The 21,289-nt window shown below is 32.6% G+C and overlaps 1 protein-coding gene across 1 annotated transcript; it reads right to left on the bottom strand.

The window, feature by feature from the left end:
• On the bottom strand, positions 9,086-14,509 carry LOC18593035. The gene is given in 8 exon segments (XM_007020047.2): positions 9,086-9,963; positions 10,118-10,214; positions 10,217-10,664; positions 11,196-11,494; positions 12,234-12,961; positions 13,060-13,610; positions 13,827-14,044; positions 14,139-14,509. Coding segments are annotated over 8 exon segments (3,300 nt in total). The 5' UTR covers positions 14,281-14,509; the 3' UTR covers positions 9,086-9,146.

Genomic DNA, 21,289 nt, shown 5'->3' with positions numbered 1-21,289 from the left:
ATAACAATTGATATATCAAGTCATGTATCGCTAGCAAAATACATTAGTGCTTCAATTGCATTAAGATACGGTACTTCAGGACCAAGAAGTTTTTCATTATCCTCACAAGGTCAAAAAAAGTATTTTTTTTTTCACATCTTATGACATTACAACCATTGGTGAACTCAATGGATATGCTTTCTTCATATAAAATTGTTCTAGCATTTTTGCGATATAATTTGATTGATGGACAAAAAATCCATTTGTTAAGTGTTCAATCTAAAGAACCAAACAAAACTTTATTTTTTCCAAGGTATTTCATCTCAAATTCTTTCTTTAAGTAATCCACGACTTTTAATAACTCTTCAAGAGTTCTAATAATATTCAAGTTGTTGGCTCTATTAGTTTTTAATGATAATAAAACATTATCATTCATTTGTGTTTAATATTTCTACTTGACTGTGCAGGACAAAAATTGTATGCTAATGATAAATTAATCATTCAAAGGCACACATCAAAAATCATAGGAATAAGGAGTCACAATTGATCAACAAAACAGAAGCTTATTAGTTGAATAATGAAGTGTATTAGTTAGCTAAAATTCAAATAAGAAGTTGGCAGGCTCAAGAGGATTGAGAGATAGAGAAGATTTAATCGACCAATAAGTAAGTTAGTCAACTGAGAGTTTACTGCTAGAAATCTGGACTTCGAGACAGAAACAACTTAATCGACTAAGAGCTTACTACCAAAAATTGAGATCAGAAGTATAATACCCCATACTTTGATATGGTGACTAATAAAAACTTACTGGATGCCAATTGAAGTTAATTATGATGTTTAGAAATGATGCAAGATGAAAGAAATAGTTTGGGATAAAATATTCTACACACAAGAAAATAATAATAAAATAATAATATTTTTATCAGAGAAGAATTTGTGAGATAAAAAGTGATTCGGAAGTCAATTAAGGCCTAATATGGTATTTTGAGTACCAAGGGGACAAAAGGAGACAAGAGGAAATTTTTGAAATAAAATAATATTAAAATATTAATATTTTATTCAGTTTCAAAATTTTCCATGAAGAAGGAGTATATGGTCAATCTAAGTGGGGGAGAAGAAGAATGAGAAAATTTTAGAGAAAAATGACGTTAATGGGGCCGTGTGTCTTTATTAAGTAAATATATCGCGGGCAAATAAATATTTTAAATATTATGGGGACACCGCGTTAGAGTACAAACTTAATATTTTGTTTGTACATGTATAGAAAAAGATAATAGAAGGAAGTTGAAGTTAAATGAGTGTTGGGAGGACTAAATTAAAATGGAAAGAAACAAAAAAGGCAAAACGATAATTTTACACAAAGCTTGGTCAAAGCTTCCAAAAGAAGCTTTGACTCTCATCCTTATCAGCCCAAAACAGTCCTTATCCTCCCAGCAAGATATTTTCTTCTTCATTCTTAAAGCTTCCAACGCCATTCTCTCATTCTCCCATGGAAAGCTAATTTTCTTTCATTTTCTTTCCTTGTTTTCTTTTCATTTCTTTTCTCTTCTTGCTTCTTTCCTCTCCCAACTCCTTGTGCACCAAAGTTACAACTTCTAACCCCAATTTCCAGCACGCCTAAACCCTTGGAGGAGAAGAAAGAAAAAGAGAGAAAGGAAGAAAAAGCTTGGTTTTGGTGATTCAAGCAAGGAATGGTAAGAATTCTTGTTTTTGGCTTTAGTAGTTTTTGAAAATGAGTTACTTAAAGATGGTTTCATGATAGGATGAAAAACATAAATTTGAGTAAGGATTAATTGATTGAAGTACTGCCCGTATACATATGTAATTAAATATATTGAGTTCGTATTATTGTTAGGAAATGCAAAGATAAGGTTAGAGTACTGTAGTGGCGTGCTAGAGTAAATAACGAGTGACCGACCAGTGAAAATAGTTAGAGACATCTCTGATCAAATAGCGATATAATATCCCGCTATAATAAGGTGAGTGAACTGCATTTCAAAATCATTTTGGGAATATGACTGTTTTGTACAAAGTATTTGAATGATTTTATACAACTTTATCTTAAAACAAGTGTCTTGGGAACAAGCTTTTGCTAAATGGCTTTATGTTGTATATGTGGTTGTTATTGATTCATGCACTATTTCATTATGATGATATATATATGTTGTGCATGATAGTTGATATTGTGTATGATGACTATAACCGTGTGTGTGCACGATGTGGGGGGATGCACATACCGGTGATGATGGTGGTGTGGGAGATGGATGATGATAGTGCCCGTGTGCACGATGTGGGGGGATGTACACGATGACACTGACTGTGCACGATGTGGGGGGGATGCACATGATGACGTCGGCTATGTGCACGATGTGGGGGGATGTACATGAGCCGGTGTGCTTATGCTGATATTGGTGTTACCTATGCATTTATATATATACATCTATGTTTATGAAATCAAAGTTCATGAGTATGGTCTATGGTTTTGCATATGTGAATCTTGCATGTTGAACTTTGAAAGTTGCTAAGTATTGTCAAATTAGTGTTCATTGCAATAAGGAATTTGGCTGTAGCTAAATGGATTCTCGTTGCCGCCAGAAACTCTTAGTGGTAGTGTAGTACTGTCAATTTGACAGTGATTTTGACCACCTTTTGATCAGAACTGGGTAAAGTGGTAAACACTAAAGTCGTAGCCCTGCCTCTTAGCTTTCTAATGACCTAACAATCATGTCAATTGGACCCATGTAGTGGAAGATATACTTGAAAAACTGAACCATATGCAAACCAAGAATGCCTTTTACTGCAGCGAGAATGAAACTTTCTGTTTCGCTTAGCATTTGGCTGGTTTTTGCCATATTTTCCACTTCTCCAATTTCATGTTGACTATGAATTCTCTATCGTCACATGATTTAGCGACCAAGGGTTCAATTGAGGGTTTTAATAAGGACTTAAGCTAAAGTGCATCGTTTTCAAATAAGTGCATTATGATTTCAAACTTTTCCTTATTATATTGCTTGTTCTCTTCCTATGTTCACTCACTGAGTTTATACTCACGTTCTCAACTTCATGTTTTTAGATTCAGTGGTGGTTGATACGTAGATTGAGGTGTCCGCGTACCCTCATCCCTTGGGTAGGTATCTTGACACTCAGTAGTCATATCTCCCCATCCAGAGTCACTCCGCTAACAGTCAAAGTCTTTGTATATGTTTCATGTGAATTTGCAAAGATATATTGACAACTATTTATGTATGATTTGAATTATGATGCTAATGTGAGCATTCACTTGGGTTTTATGAGGTGCGTTGGAGAAATCGGTATTTGAACACTATGAAGTATAGATCTTAAAGAAATATGCTAGATAGATGGCTTAATATACAAGTGCATATTGAGAGGCTTACTTGGACCTAGTGGGCTATGCCTATTGGGCCCATGAGCCGGTCATGGCCCAAAATTTTAGGCTGTGACAAGAAGACAGAGATGACTTAGTTGACTAAGAGAGCAGTTAGTCGACTAAGATCATTCTGTCAAAGAATTTGAATTGAGCACTAAGAGACAGATTAACAGCCAGAATTGCCACCAAACTGTTTCGAACGGTCAAAAACTACCTAACACCTATTAGAGCTGATTTTTCAAGTATTTAAGGGACTCCCAACGGCTTAAAAATAGATCTAAGGCTTCCAAGATCAAAAAGAGCTAAAAAATCAGCAAAAACTCTCTGCATTTTTACTGCACTTCACTTCTATCTTTGCATTTGAGATAAGCACTTCATTTTGTACCATTTAGATCAAGTAAGTGATCATAAGTACTTCTTTATTTCTTTTTCCTTGTATACTTAAAGTGAGCGAGTCACTCTAAAGGATTTATTCAAGCTTGTGTTGCTTGATTGAGTGTATAGGTTCTAACTTAACCTAGAAAAATTAGTTTGGGTTTTGGTTGATCTCGAGAAAGCCCATTGTTAAAGGTTGTGGTTGAGCCTGTGAAAAGCCATTGTAAAAGCTTGGCGAAAGCTTGAGAATTTCACCGTTCATAGTGATTGGTTTGGAAAATCCTTGGTTGAACAATTAAAGTAGTGGATGTAGGTCTTGGATCAAACCACTATAAATTTTTGTGTGATTGTCTGCTCTGTTTTTAGTTTTTCATTCATCTTTAAATCTTTCCTTTATCTTGCATTTGTCCCCAATTAGAAGTAACTTTTAGTAAGAGCCAAAAAATACTATTCATCCCCCCTCTAGCACATTTACTTGGGACCAACACAGGTCATCACCCTAAATAATAATTATAATAAATTTATATCTAAACCTTTTTATAAAATACATGGCCATATAGGATTATTTCTATAGCCTTCTTTCAACAAATATGCACTAAGGCGATTATACCACATGTGTCTAGATTACTTTAATCCATATAAAGATTTATTTAATTTAATCGAGTAAATTTCTCGAGAATTCAAACTTTTGTACTTCAAGCAATTTAAATCCTTCAAGGTTTTTCATATAAATATCGACATCAAATAAGCTTTATAAATAGGTTATAATTATATTTATTAGATGCATTTCAATCTTCTCATATATTGCCAGACTAGTTAAAATAGAATTATAATTATATCCACCGCAGAGAATATATCTCTTCATATTTAATACAAAATCTTTGGGTAAAATATTATGCTATAAGCCATGCTTTATATCTCATAATCTCATTTTTCTCATTTCTTTTTTGCACAAATACTCATTTATATCCTACTGATTTTACACCATTTGGTGTACAAACTACAGGTCCCAAAACTTCACACTTTGTAATTGAATTCAATTCCACTTTGATTGCGTGTTTCCACATTGACCAATCATTTCTATATCTACATTCTTCAACAAATGTAAGTTCAAGATCCTCGCTTTTCTTTTATAATATTGAGCTCTATATTATATACAAAATATCGTTGACGTTTATTTACAAGTTCCATCTTTTCCCATCATGACATAATTTACGAGATCTCTTTATTTTCACTAATTTCAAGTACCTAAATTTCTTCTGCAATATTTATCAATTATGTCAGGGGTCTCTTTTAGAGTTTATACTTCCTCTTTTTGATCATCTTAAATATTTATTCTTTTTTTTTTCGTGAATTTTATCTTTGGAATTGATTAGTATCAACGCTTCTGGCATGCCTTGTCCTATAAGGACATAATGTTAATACGAGCATTTGCAGCTGGCATATAAGATTTAGTTATTATTTTAAGTTAGTAAATATGTCTGGCAACTGATTTACTATATTTTGCAAAAAAATTATCTTTTGAACTTCAAGTTCATTTTGATTTGTACGAAGATCAAAACTAGATAATGATAATTCATTCTAGGAAATTTTCTTTTGTAGTTGCTTATTTTTCTTTCTCCCCCTAATGTTGGAAAAATTGTTTCATCAATATGACAATTGACAAACTTTGTCATAAATAAATCTCCTATTGATAATTTAAATATTTAATCACAAATGGATATTCGTATCCAATATATATTCCTAACTTTCTTTGAGGACCTATCTTTGTGCGTTATGGTGGAGCAATTGAAACATATACCGCATATCCCAAAATTCTTAGATGGAAAATATTTGGTTTCTGACCATAAACCAGTTGTAAGAGGAGAATTTATAATAACTCATTTGACCTGATGCATACAAATACTACTGCATCCAAAATGGCATGCCCCCAACCATTCATTAGGAGTTTGAATTTCATAAGTAATGGCTTTGCAGTCAGTTGAAAGTGCTTAATAAATAATTTTGTTAAACCATTTTGTGTATAAACATAAGCAACATGCAACTCAATAGTTATTCTAACTAATATGCAATATGAAAGGTTTGATATGTAAATCCACCAGCATTGTCAAGACAAATAATCTTGATTATATAACTAGGAAAATGTACTTGCAAACAAATGGTTGCAAATGCCAAATTGCAAGCTGATAATAAGCACACATATGACCATCTAGTCGATGCATCGATTAAAATCGTAAAATATCTAAATGGTTCACATGATGAATGTATGAATTATCATATAACCTTGAATATTATTTAACAACATAGGGAATTTAATCCCAACTTTAACTGGTAATAGCCTTATAATTTATTTACCTTCAGAGCAAGCAGCACATAAAATTCATTAGATTGAAAAATCTTTTGGTTTTTCAATGAATGATCATATGAATTTTCAATCATTTTTTGCATCATTATTGATCCAAGATAGTTCAACTGGTCATGCCAAACATTAAAATCATCAGTAAACTTCTGGTTTATTATGGTTTTCAATTATTTTAATATTTGTGTAGTTTAATTCTGATAATAGAGCGAGTAATAATTTTTTTTTCAACATAGACTTTCTACCTGAAATAATAGATGTAATATAAAAGTATTAAGTGTTTCTTTCATTCGTTGTCTCAATATAATATATATTCAGACGAATATCTTTAAAACTTGATAAACTTCTTTGAGACTTAATAAAAAATAATACATGATTTATTATAAAATTTGTTCCTCAAGGTAGTATAATATTTGCTCTTCTAGAGCCTTCAATAAATCTTGTACTACCAGATATTGAATTGACACTGTTTTTTTTTTTTGTTAAGTAGGAAAAATATTTATTGCCTTTAAATGTAATGTGTGTTGTAGCAATATCTGCTAGACATATATTTACATTATTGATCTTAGATCTAACAATATGAATATCTATATTTTCTTCAATAAAATAAAACATATACAATAAGAAATTTGCAAGTTAATATAAAAGAATATTAAATATAGAATTAAAACACATAATAAGAACATATCATTTAAACAATAAAAACATATTAAAACATCTTCATAATATAGTTATACTAAATATATCAATTACTATTAAGTTCATTATCAGATATTTCTATTACTAATCGAATGATCAATTCTTTTTTCAGGACAAGAACATCAATAATAGATATTTCTATTACCAATCATGTAATCAATTCCTTTTTCAGGGTAGACAAATATTTTGATGTGCTATATCAACTTGGGCATGATTAAAATTATCACAAGATGTTTTAATTTTCAATGATGCTTGATAAAATTTAAGACGTATAGCAGGTACGTGACCAATGATCTTTCATGCCACATCAATAACAATACATTTTCTATATTCCTTTTATTCTTTTCATTATTTATCCACTTCTGGTGGGTTACAAGTATTCATCTACTTATTGATGAGTTATCCACTTCTAGTGGGTTAGTGGGTTAAGATATTCATATACTTTTGATGCGTTAAAAGTATTCATTTATTTGTGGTAGGTTATAAGTATACATCCACTTTTGGTGGGTGATTTACATATGATGTGTTATCTACTTTTGGTGAATTATCCATTTTTGAGTGAGTTAAGGCATCCATCCATTTTTTATGGTAAAATTATTTATCCACTTCTAATGGTAAAATTATTCTTAAATTCAGATGATAAAATTATCTATCTACTTCTGGTGGTAAAATTATAATTAAAATAGTGATAGTGTAAATTATTATGACCATCATAATTAAATGATGTTGCATTCACTTCAAAGAATGGATGGATTCATGATTATGATCACAATTATTAAATAATGTCGCATTCACTTCAAGGAATGAAAGGATTTATAATTTTTTATTAGTAAAAGATTTATAATTTTTTATTAGTAACTTATTTGCCACATTTACTTCAGGAAATGAACATTCATAATTTTTATTAGTCGCTTGTTTGTCACATTCACTTCAGGGAATGGATGTTCATGGTTTTTCATTAATAGCTATATAATAGCAAATTCACTTTCTAATTAAGGGATAAAATATATACTATATGATAGTAAAATTCATATTAAGGTTGATTTTTAGGGAATGAAAATACTAAGGAAATATCAAGTCACTTATCTGATTTTTTTTAAAACTAGAAATCAAAATCTAATTATTTAAATCCTTTTGAAGCTTGAAAATGATGAAAACATAATAATTTTAAAACTTGAGAGATTAGAGAATCGTGTTAATAGCGTGTTATGAAATAAATCTAAAAGAACAACTATAAGAGAAATATTTAGAGGAAAAAAAGTATTTAGAGAGAGTAAAAAGATTTTATTCAAGTATGTATTTACAAATGAAGTGAGAGAACTATTTTTAGGCCAACAACCTCTTGAATCATAGTCCTAATCTAATTCTATTTAACAGTTCAAATCATATTACATTTCTTTTATCTTGCCTTATGTTGTTTGACTTAGTCTGCACTTCTTAGGTCATAATATAATGGACATTCACATATTTGTTTATAACATATTTGAATATTTAACTCATTAATAGATATATTATCTCTTTATTTAAAAAAATAAAATTTAATTTTTTTTTCATAATTTAAAAAAAATTATAAATCATATATTTAATATAACACGATGATGTTGTAATTTCATAAAAATCAAGTTTTGACTTGACTGTGTTGTCAAGAGGACATTTAAAGGTGTAGCAGTGACAAAAATGCCTTGATTGATGTTTAATGTTATAGACCTCTTGTCTATGGTGTCTGTAGGTAATAAAGAAGGTTTAATGGAAAAGAAAATATGAATGAAATAATACAAGGAAACATTGTTTATTTAATTATTCTAATTTTTTATTTGTTTTTTATTTTGTCTTTTTTTTACCTTTTTAAATAATGATTATAAATTGAATTTTTTTTAAAAAAATAGTCATACTTTTGATTAAATAATTTATATATTTTGAGATTTAAATGAATTACATTTATGTTTTAAAAAAAACTCACAGTGAAAACCTAAATTACAATATATTAAACCTAAATATTTTTAAAGTGAAACTGATAATTTGATATTTATAAAAGAAATTGTAATTAGTTATTCAAACTACTTTCCCATCTATCAATTTACACATATAACTGATTCCATCAATTTACACATCATTTTTATTTTTTTAAATAATTTTTTTGTAATTAAAAAAATCTAAAAAAAATAAATAATTAGAAAAAATAAAAAAGCAAAAAAAAAACCAAAACAAGATTAAAAGACATTCAAAATATATATATATATATATATATATAATATCAGGCCACGAGTTTCATGGAGTGTGAACAATTAAACCACAAAACCTTGGCTTTGTTAGGCTATGAATGCAGTAATAATAAGCAGGGTTAACTTATAATGTGCTTGTCCTGTTATAGATGTAGCATTTTGCAAAATACAAGTAAGCACCCAATTGTACAGCACTAAGTCCTGCAAGTAGCCAATAAAAGTAATCCAGATGTGCCCTGTTGAGATTATCTGCAAACCAGCTATCTCGGCAATTCCCACCAGTTGCTTTCTCAATGGTGGAGACAAGCAGGCTGCTCAAGAAGCTTCCAACACCAAAGATACCCAGGTAAAGTGAAAGGCCCACACTCCTTAGTTCATCTGGAACTTGATCATAGAAAAACTCTTGAAGACCAACCATGGTGAACACATCAGACACACCAAGTAGGGCGTACTGGGGAACCAACCACCAAACACTCATTGGAACCATTGCCTTTGGCTTATCTACTAGGCCATATTCTCGAGCAGTTTTTAACCTCTGCATCTCAACCAGCGCTGAAATTACCATTGATAGAGCAGATAAGAGAATCCCGGTTCCAATTCTCTGAAGCATTGTAATTCCAGCAGGGTTCCTAGTCAAAGCTCTTGCTAGAGGAACAAATATGCGATCATAGATGAGAACTGAGAGGACAATGCCGAGGCTGCTGAAGCATTGGAGAGAAGCAGCTGGTACACTCAAGTTTGGTGTAATTGTTCGGTCCATAGTCTCCCCTTGCTTGGTAAAGAAAGTTGGGGACTGAGCAAATACAATAGCATATACCAAGCTTGCAGCCCATATGGGAACAAGCCTCAGAACTGCCTTTGCTTCTTCAACATCACCAATGCTACAAATATTCCCATAGTCCTTTGAACCATCCGTTACAATCAAGGCTTTATTGAGGAATCTGCCACAGCAGAAGAGGATCCACATTGCAATGTTACAGAAATTCTTCAACCATAAATAAACCAAAAACGTTTTTTGAGGTGATCATAGGATGATATCTTGTTTTCTTAAATACTGCAAGTAGGGGGGGAAATTATGCAAAAGAAATGTCTTACTTGAATTGCTTTGAACTTTGGTGAAGCAGGGTTCCACTAGCTTCTTCCTCTTCAACACCCATTGCTGATGAAGTAGCTCGCCAATTCTTAGCTGCAGAACAAAAACCCGGCCAATTCTCATGAATGGGCTTTTCTCATCCCTTTTGTCACTGTATCGGTAAGTTTTAGTTCCAAGCAAGAATATGACTAGTGCGGTCAACATAGAAATGCAGGGGATTCCAAATCCAAGAACCCAATTAAGGTTGTCCTGGATATAGAATAAAGCAGGGATCATTATTAAGAAACCAGCAGATAAACCAAAAAACCACCAGTTGAAGAAGGAGCTTCTGGCCTTGGACTCCTTGGGGTCTTGTTTATCAAACTGATCTGCACCAAAAGCCTGAACGCACGGCTTGTGCCCACCCTGCCCAACTGCAACTAGGTAAAGTGCGAAAAAGAATAAGATTACTTGATTTTGAGTAGAACATAATGTGTTGGAATTGGTGTTTAGACATCCTGAAGTGCTGAGAGAAGGAAGCATGGCAGCTAGGGTCAACAATCCGAGTCCCTGTAACATTTCAACACAAAGCTAAACGAGTGATCAACTGATCATGATAATTTTCATTTTCTCAAAGTAAACATGTTTTCAGGGCATTTCTGGTAATGAAGGAATTAGAAAAAAAATTAAGTAAAGTAGTCCTCTACATTTGTTTTTTTATCTATTTTAACTACAATGTGTTGATGTTGAAATCCTGATATGCTAAAGCCCCTAAAAAATTAAGAAGCTGAACAGGCTGCTTCAATCTCCAACAGGACAAATCACATTTCTAATCAATGTTTCACTATCCAATTAGTCCCAACTTTTGTCTTGTGACATTGTGTCTTAATGTAGATCACTTTAAATCACATTAAGTACTAAACTACAATAATCAACATCCTTCTTTATGCTGATATATTATTACTATTGTTCTAGATTAAGAAATGAATTTATGTTTAAACCTTTTCTTCAACATTTTTGACTTTTCAAGCCCGAATTGCAATCAAATAGTAGCAAGTAAGAAGAACAAAAACCAGAACCCAGAGCCAAGAAATGAATTACCAAAATATAGATTGCAGAAGAAAGAAGAATTGTCCGATAACGCCCAAGAAAAGAATCAGCTACAAATGCACCTAAAAGTGGCAGCAGGGAACCGACCCCAGACCAGGCGTTCACGTTCTCGGCAGCAACAGCCATGGACAGGCCAAGTGGCCCCGTCAGATAGGTTATCAAATTGTTAGCAATTCCATAGTACGCAAACCTCTCAGCAACCTCCACAGCTATAATGAAAGATGCAGATTTCCATCCGCCGGAGTTGGACCTGAAGACGGGGCTGCCATTGTAGTCGACACAGCCAGTAACAACGCTGCTGCTGCTGTGTTGTAAAAGTGGGATTCCTGCGTCGACTGGCGATTGGGCACCAGGAAGATAGGAATTCGCCATTTTTGGCTTATACGCACACAGCACACCACCAGCCAGCGAACCACCAGCCAGCGACCAAGCCCAATATAACCTCATCATGATTGTTTTTTGTTTTTTATTCATTATGGGTCAATTAAGTTCTCTGTTGCTGATGGTTACCCCTTGGACTATTATAATTAGGATGGCCTCTTCAGCGGCGTAGCTTGAAGAGTCGACCCTTTTTTCTGGGTGAAACACTTCAAAGTCTTTAAGGAATAATTATTAATTAAAGAATATAATTATATACTGCTGCTCTATGCCAAGCTTCTTAATTATTTTAATAATACTATTTATATATTAGATTAAAATAATACAACTGTATCCAAATATTTAAATTTAAAAAATAAAATTCAAATCTCTCTTTTTTAATTATAAAATTAAAAAAATTAATACAACTTATTTGCGATTGAAAAGTCAATAGTGTTATTATATATTATTATTATTTTAATAATAATACTATTATTATATATTAGTTATTGCAAGTCTTCATATACTTGTGTCAGAGACTTCCGAATAGGAGTAATAAATATCAAGAGATGTACTATATCCTACCATTTTGGTCCAAATAGTTTTGCTTCAGTCGTAAACAATTGTAGCATGGAGGCAACAATGATCCCATTTAAGTTGTGTTTCTGCTGCTGCTATAAACGTAAGACTTGGCAATACTCAGGAAGGCCCCCAGTCCAACTACATTGACTCCGACCAGTAAACAGTAGAAGTAATTAAGATGGGCCTGATTTAGATTATCAGACAACCACCCACCTTCTGTTGCTTTCTCAACAATGGAGACAAGTATGCTACTCAGGAAATTTCCTACCCCAAACACACTTAGATACAGGGCCACACCTACGCTCTTCAGTTCGTTCGATATCTGATCATAGAAAAATTCCTGCAGGCCAACTCTAGTGAATACATCCGCAGCTCCAAGCAACATATATTGAGGAACTAGCCACCACATGCTCATTGGAACTGTCGCATTTGGTTCATCGACCAGCCCATTTATTTTAGCAATTTCAAGCCTTTCTGTCTCGATGACAGCAGCAACTATCATGCAAATCGCAGATAGGAATATTCCAGTTCCAATCCTTTGCAGCATCTTGATGCCAGTAGGTTCCCCGGTGAAGGTTCTCGCTATAGGAACAAAGATGCGATCATAGATGGGGATGAAGACGAGAATTGTGATGCTGGTCAAGGCTTGAAGTGAGGCTGCTGGTATTTCAAAGCCTGGCACAACTGTTCTGTCCATTGTCTTTCCTTGCATGGTAAAAAAGGTTGGGCATTGCGCAATCGCAATGGCGAATACCAAGCTTGAAGTCCATATTGGAATCAGCCTTAACGCTGCTTTTGCTTCTTCAATGTCATCAGCACTACATAAATTTCCACAACCGTTCAAATAGTTTCTTGAGAGAGCTTTATTCAGGAATGGAGACAATCAGTTGGAAGCAAGTTAGACTTACTCACTTACCTAAATTGCTGAGAAGTTGTAAGAGCTGGCAGGGTTTCGCAAGCTTCCTCCTCAATAGCTACAACTGGAGTAGTACTTCTCCAGTTCCTAATTGCAGCAACAAATGCACGACCAATCCTTGCAAATGGTTTCTTCTCATCTCTTTTGATTTTATAGCGATAAGTTGGGATTCCAAGTAAGAAAAGAAGCAAGGATAGTATCATGCAAATACAAGGGATTCCAAATCCAAGACCCCAACTCAAATTATCCTGAATGTATACCAGGATGAGAAGCGATACAAGGACACCTGCACAGGCACCAAAAAACCACCAATTAAAGAATGAGCTCTTGGCTTTTCTCTCTTCAGGGTCTTCCCCATCAAACTGGTCAGCTCCAAAAGCCTCGATGCAAGGTTTCTGCCCACCTAGCCCTATGGCTATTAGATAAAGAGAAAAGAAGAATACAGTCACTTGCAGCTGAGAAGGAGAACATGACTTGACAGTATTGGCATTTGGGTAGCTACAAGCATTGGAAGAAGGTAGTGTAGCCGATACAGTCAACAAGCCTAATCCCTGTGATCCATGTCAATCCAAGTTAAAAGTGATAAGCTTCTCCCCACCACTGGTCACAAGATTATTGATAGCGACATATAGCATATACCGAATTGGGAGAAAAAGCATTAGAATAAACCAGAAAGTGCTATACGACCAAGAAAGTGAGAGAAAAAGCAAATTTCAACACAATCTAATTATCCAAAAAAAAAAAAAGAAGATTAAAAAATAAATTACCAGAACGTAGATGATTGAAGAAATGAAAATGGTGCGGTAGTGGCCAAGGAAAGAATCAGCAACATAGGCTCCAATGAAGGGAAGCAACAAATCTGTTCCCAGCCATGCATTTACATTCTCTGCTGCACTTGATGTGGACAGTCCGAGCGGCCCCGTCAAGTAGGTTATAAGGTTTGAAGAAATCCCATAATAGGCAAACCTCTCTGCAACTTCTGCAGCTGCACCATGCACAACCAGTCAATCAGCTACACTTATTTCTTCTATAGCTTAGTTTTGAAGCAAGAATCGTATCAGGTACTATAGCAACTTTACCTATTAAGAAAGATGCCGATCTCCATCCACCAGAAGTGGCCTTTTGGGCTGGACGACCTTTGTAATCAACGGTGCTATTCAAGGTTTCTGATTCTAAAAAGGGTGTCTGAGTTTGAGTTTGCTCAGCAGCAGAGAGAGGCATGTCTTGAAACGATGACAATTGGCAAAAGCCAAGGGTGATGTTTGTTTGCGTTTAGGAGTAGTTCATTGGCTGTTGTTTGCTTATCAAATTCATTGAAAATGAGCTTATCTGAAGAAACAGTTCCAATCACGGTTGGAACTACTGTTACTTGTGTGGTGGGCCTAAACCATCATCACCTTATTTCTTTCCAATTTTGCACTTGTTTACATTGAAAAGGAAAAGAAAAGGACCACAACTTGTTTAGAGTGAAATGAACAAAAATGAAAAAGAATAAAGTAGTACTCCTGCCTACATCATAATTGAGCCAAGGTCTTGCTCATTGGTTTCGTCGCCTTAAATCTTTCATTTTTGCATTTCAAATTCTAGCCATACGAATACCAATCCAAATCTCATGTATTAACTTAATTATAAAAAGAGAAAAAAATTAAGATAAAAATAAAAAAAATAAACATGTGATACTTAGTGAAAATTAAGATAAAAAATAAGATAAGAAATTATTGGGGATAAGAGACTTGGATTCCCATACGCAACCGTATACCACTTTAGAGAAAGGGACATAGAATAGAAATTAACAATATCCTAAACTAAAAACAAATTTAAAAATTTATATCCACAATCAAACCTGCGGACCAAGCAAGTCACCCCATCAGTGGATAAGTTTAGTTGGGCAGTTTTTGGGTATTAATTGGTTGAGCCAAGGGCTTTGTCGTAAGTTAAATATGCATTTCAAACCCTATTTACACCGAAGTGCATACATAAAGGTTGGAGTACAAGGCACGGGGTTCGGGAGAGGGACAAATTTTAGTAATCCACAAAATGTGACATTTATTAAATAAAAGTTTGAAAAGTAAAATTTGAGAATATTTATATATACTAGCATGGTGTCTGTGCGTTGTGCTGTGGATGCACTAATTTTTTTTTTTAAATTTAGTGTAGGATACTTTGAGAAATAGACATGTAATGGTAATTTGATCAACATATGAAATTGCTGGTCAACATTTTAGATATGCAAAATATTTTCATATAAAAAATATAGCAATGTATCTGTAGCCATCTTAGTGGCATTGGCAGTGGCGCTGCACTCATACAAAAATGAGAAAGCTTCCTATTGTGCAATTACTAATAAATTTTTTTACAATGTGTTATATACAAAAGCTGGATGAAAAGCTTGCACTTGAATGATACATATTTAACAGCGTCTATCCACTTTCATACCAAAAAGAGAAGGTATTTTGAATTGCAATTGCTGAAATAACAAAGAGTGAACAAAAGACTTGTAACAGGTCGTTTGAATGTAAATGTTAACTTGTTAAAAGTTAATAGTAATATACAAAGACTTTAGAATGTGAAATTTTTAGAGATTATGAAAAAATAGATAAGCATGATAAGAGTATATTATATTAAAAATGCAATTTTAATAACAGTTGTATATAGGAAAGCAATAGATTACAGTTAAAACAATATTCAACAATTAAATGATTACATTTTTGTCTACAGGTTCAAATTTTGAAATTGAAGAACAATAAATACATTTGGCGACTCGAGTGATTTGCAAAATTGCAATTAAACAATTGTAGTTTACAAGTGAAAGTAAGCAATCAAATTGATTTGTGAAGTAAACATGACACAACAACATAAATGTGTATTGTATTTTGCAAAAAAAAAAAAAAAAAAAAGAGCAACACTACCAACAAACAAAGAGTAGAATCTATAGAAAACAAAAACAGAGAAAAAAAGAAGGTTTCATATAAGTATGAATTAATAAAAGAAAGTAAATATCCAATTAAAAGCAACAAATCTATAAACCATAAATGGAAAATATAAACATCAAAGCAGGAAGGAAGACAGATTGAATTAAAACTAACGACATAAGGTGGCCGACGATGCGTTTCACTGCCAAAACTTGAGTTCCAATGAGAGGAAGAGAGAGCAGTAGTTGTGTTAGTGAGAGAAAGTCAAAAGGGAAAAGGAAGAAAAGATGGAGTTAATAGTTAGGTCTTGGGATTTGGTTTATATGCTGATCATTTTAAGTAATGGGATAAGAGGCATACGCGGAAGGAGTGAGGTGAGGAAGAAAAGAGAAAAAAGAATTGAAAAGTTGAAAATGCTCTCCAAATATGATAAAATACTAAGGACAGATGTTAGATGTAGAGGATGTATGTAGGAAGGATTCAATATACTTTAGATTAGATGCTGTACAAGTGTTTGAAGGATATTGATAAATGAATTTATCAATAGTTAAAGCTTATGAACAAAAAAGAGTAAAAAATTATTCGATCATGGCACAAAAATCTTCAGTAAAGTCAAACTGATTTACTATAGGCTTGTTAAATTCTTGAAAAACTATTATAATAAAAAAGAAATAGTACATATGCAAGTGTAATCTATACTATCAATAAAGTATCAGTGTATTTCATAAAAAATATATATACTATAGTGAACAGCCACTTAACAAAACGTTAGAACCAATTAAGGGATATTCAATATATGGCAATGACCAAAAATAACCAAGGGATATTGAACCATTTTCAGTGCCCAAAGCAACTTAAACACACAAACATCACAAACTACCAAGTTTATATGGCAATGACCGAAAATAACTAAGGGATATTCAACCATTTTTAGTGCCCAAAGCAACTTAAACACACAAACATCACAAACTACCAAGTTATTAACAAGAGAAAATTTAAGAAAAAAAATTAGATACGCAACAAATTAATTTATTTCACGTTTTGATTTCAACAGCAACAAATACTATAAAAAGGTAGAGCAACTGACAATAGTATTTCTGAATATAAAATAATGAAGCTTACATAACTTTCGATCATATGTAAAGAGTCATCCCTGAAAGTAATTTGATCCACATTAATAAAAATAAATACTCTTCAAATTCTTAAAAAGATGAGCAGGAAATGGTACATACAGTGACAAATACGAAAAGAAAGAAAACTTATCTTTGTTATAACTAATTTACATAGACAACTAAACAGATTGATTCCTAATTCTCGAACTTTCATAATCGCAACAACTTAATAAACCAAACTAAGCATTAATCATACCATTCTATTTTGACTTTAATTCTAATTTGGATAGTTACTATCTCATTCTTTTTCTATACCAAACATGACCTGAGGAACTATCATGCACTCATTGTAACACTAAAAGTTTTAATAATACCTTAGGGTCGACTATGGCTTCATTAAGGTCAACTATGGCTTCATGTCTTGGTGATTTTTCATTCATTCTTGCCATAAGGTCGATTGTGGAGATTAAAGGGTCGACTATGCCTTCTCTATTTCACAATTCTTTCAATCATTCCCCAGCCATTCTACCATAGGGTCAATTAGAGCTTTTTTAGGGTTGACTCTTACCTTGTGTCTTCAATTTTCCTTGACTTTTTGACTTTTCACTTCGGCTATTTTTTCCATGCTTCTTTCCTATAATCAAATATCAATCAAAACATATTTGCTCTATATTTACTTAGCTAAAGACTCAATGTTTTGAAAAGCTTTGTGATATTTTCTAATCATGAATATGCTTTTCAAATATTTGTATGATCTTAGGAGAATCGAAACATGATATTAGACAATTTCAAATGCTTAAGCTCAAAACCATAATATTATGCCATTTTGTCAAATCAAAATATAAGATATTCAATGCTAACAATGAGGATGATCTATTAATTAGTGATAAGTAACAATACAGAAGTTCTGCATCAATTCCTTCAGCATTTGGCCAACATATTTTATTTAAAGGATCTTGGAAATTTCAATTACTTTCTTGGGATTGAAGTGATATCCACATCCAATGATTTATTTCTGTCACAACGCACATATATTTGAGATATCCTAGCCAAGTTTGACACAGAGAATGCAAAAACTGTCACCACACCAATGGCCACCAACATAAAATTGCAGCTCAAAGATGGATCAGGTCCTACTAATGCAACAGATTATAGAAAACTCATTAAATCACTTTGATATTTATTTCTTACTTTTCCAGACATTGCTTACTCCATCAACAAGTTGTCACAATGCATGCATTGTCTCACTCAAGTCCACTAGTCAAGCTTAAAAACTTCAATACCTCAAAAGCACATTGCATCATGGTCTTCTTTTTAAGATACATTCTTTCTTACAATTATATGCTTGTAGTGATGCAGATTAGGCATGTAATTTAGATGACAGAAACTCCAAATCTACCTTCATAATTTATCTTGGAAGCAACCTAATCTCTTAGAAGTTTTCTAAACAAAGGACAATTGCACTATCCTCAATAGAAGTTGAGTACAGAGCCATTGCCCACATTACAATTGAATTGATCTGGTTGACAAATCTATTAGCAGAATTGAAAATCCCATCACCTAAGCCTCCACTTCTTCACTGTGATAATATAGGAGCTACATATTTGAGTGCCAATCCCGTATTTCATTCTTGAATGAAACATTTTGTGTTAGACTACCGTTTTGTCAAGCAGCATGTCTCTACTGGTATTTTCAAAGCCACCTACATTCCAGCTACTGATCAGTTAGTCAATAGACTAACTAAACCATTTTCCAAACTCAGATTCATCATGTTAAGGTCTAAGATGGGTGCAGGAGATGGCTCTACCATCTTGCAGGGGCATATGAAAGATAAAGCATCCTATTCACTTCGAAGTGCTCAAGATTCAAAACCAAACTGATCATATTAGTTTACCCATTGAATTTGTTTAAGATTTAAATTAATTGCAATTTATGAGCTAAGGATCATCACTATCTCTGATTCAAAAATAGTTTTATCACTTTATCTTGTATTTGGTATAAATATGTGTAGATACCACATCACTAGACAAGTTAGTTCTTCAAGCTTATTTTTTGTCATTCCTTGCTTTTGTCATTCTGAAAGGGAGAAAGGTGAAAAGGATGAGTGGGAGATTCAGGCAGTTGATGATGAAGATTATTTGTTGGAAGATAGTGAGGATGAGGTGATATTTGAGGAAGATGGATATTTTTGATGAGGAAAGTTTGGTTATTTATGGAGGTCAATAATTGGAATTAAGGAATTACTTGGAAGAATGGGGAAAGAGATTAGAATTTATATGAATAGTGAACTTTGCTACTTGTTGAATAAAAGTTGAGAATCCTAATGCTGGCATTTGCTTAGTGTGGTTCTTCATTGTGTACATATTAGCAAGTGGTATATATCTGCCTCAAATTGTCTCTGTATTTTTTTGTTATTGATAACGTAGAGTTTACTAGGGATACCTTGTGAAACTTGAAATAGTATATGGTATTTGTTAGTTTCTTTGTGTACGATAAATGCAAAATTTTATTTATAATTCAATAACAACAATTGTCCTCTAATATAAAAACCAGGAATCTACCACAAAAAAATTATAGATCAAGATTTACGTAGCTCAAAAACAATTCAAGTACCTTATCTTCAAAAAGGGATTAAATTATAGATCAAAGATACAGGTACCACAAAAGTGATTCAAGTGTCTTGCCTCTAAAGGGATTCACGCTTCTTATTTTTCTAAGGTTCTTTGCTTTCTAAAAAATGTTTCTAATTAATTCTAATGGCCAACTAAGTATCAACCTTTGCTTTTATAGATGTACTAATGGACTTGGGATCCATTAGACCCAATAATAGTTCAACGGGACTTATAAATAAAAACCCAAAAGAAGAATATACAAGAGATCCCTATGGGCTCAAATTCATACCATCTCATGACTTATATTTTACTAGGAATTTCATTTAATTTAATATTATTATTTAGTTTCTTAAATTAATTAAGAAATCTTATTTCCTCATTAATTGCAATAATGTCCATCAATATTGCAACTGACCTCAACAAAGAAAAGAATTATCAATGAGATCTCTTTCACTACAATATTTACAAATTTGTCCTTTTACCATACCATATGCCTCATGGGTTTTATGGATAAATAATTTTCACTATCACATTCAACCTATGTAATATTAATTCATGATTTTCATTGCTGTTGCACTTTGAAAAATATTTTTCTTCAAAAACACTATTATAATATATATAATATTAGTATAAATAATATAATTTTAAAACAACTTTTAGAAACATACAGGATGAATTCATAAGTTCAACGATTATATGAAAATCGCTTGAATATCTTTCTCAATAGAAAATGATGAATCCTTTATTGAGCATTCAATATAATTTATTTAGCATGTACATAACTCAACATACCAGGGACACCTGAGCTTTTGGTTCATTGATTGATATATAATCCTCTTACTTAAAGAGTAAAGTTCAAATCCCCTTTTTCCTGTTAAAAAAAAAAACCCAACATACCAAGATATAGCCTTTAAATTCAGCATCACCTATATAAATTATATTGACATATCAAATTTAAGGACAATTAATAAATTATAATAGAACTTCTTTTAATTATTGAGTGACAGACTTACTTGGAGCTCTTTAATTAGATCCTATTCAATGTATGTATCTCAGACACAACATCCACTTGTTTGATTTGGGCTCACCACCCAATGGTAGAGTTAAAACATTATCTAATAAATAAATAATAAAATTAGTTTTTAAGGTCATATGTCTTGAACTTGATCAGAGGACAGTGGTGGAATATGGTTGCTTTCTTATTTTCATTTTAATTGTTCAGATTCCTATATGGAAAACTTGTAATTGTCCAATGAAGCATATTTTTAGTGGTTGTCTAGGTTAATTAGATCGAATTTCTTTGCCTTGCTATGTTGAAGAACTATTCTCGTGGGTGTTTACCTGAATGCAGTTGCTATAATCGCTGGTTTTATGTCTGGCCTTTGGTGGCCAACGAAAATGCTTGTTTGGTAACATTAAAGTTTATATAGAAATTTAAAAATCCTCTAAGTTATAGCCTGGAGTTTGTTCGGATATGAAAAAATGAATAATGAATATATTTAATAAAAGGTGTAATGAATGAAAAATAGAGGTTGTGAGAATAAGAGGATGTTGATTCTTGATTCATTTGCCTCTTACTTGTTCTTTTAAGTGG

Source organism: Theobroma cacao, chromosome 8 (genome assembly GCF_000208745.1).
Source record: "Theobroma cacao cultivar B97-61/B2 chromosome 8, Criollo_cocoa_genome_V2, whole genome shotgun sequence".
NCBI lineage: Eukaryota > Viridiplantae > Streptophyta > Magnoliopsida > Malvales > Malvaceae > Theobroma > Theobroma cacao.
Note: the sequence above shows the minus strand (reverse complement) of the source record. Positions and strands in the feature narration are given on the sequence as shown.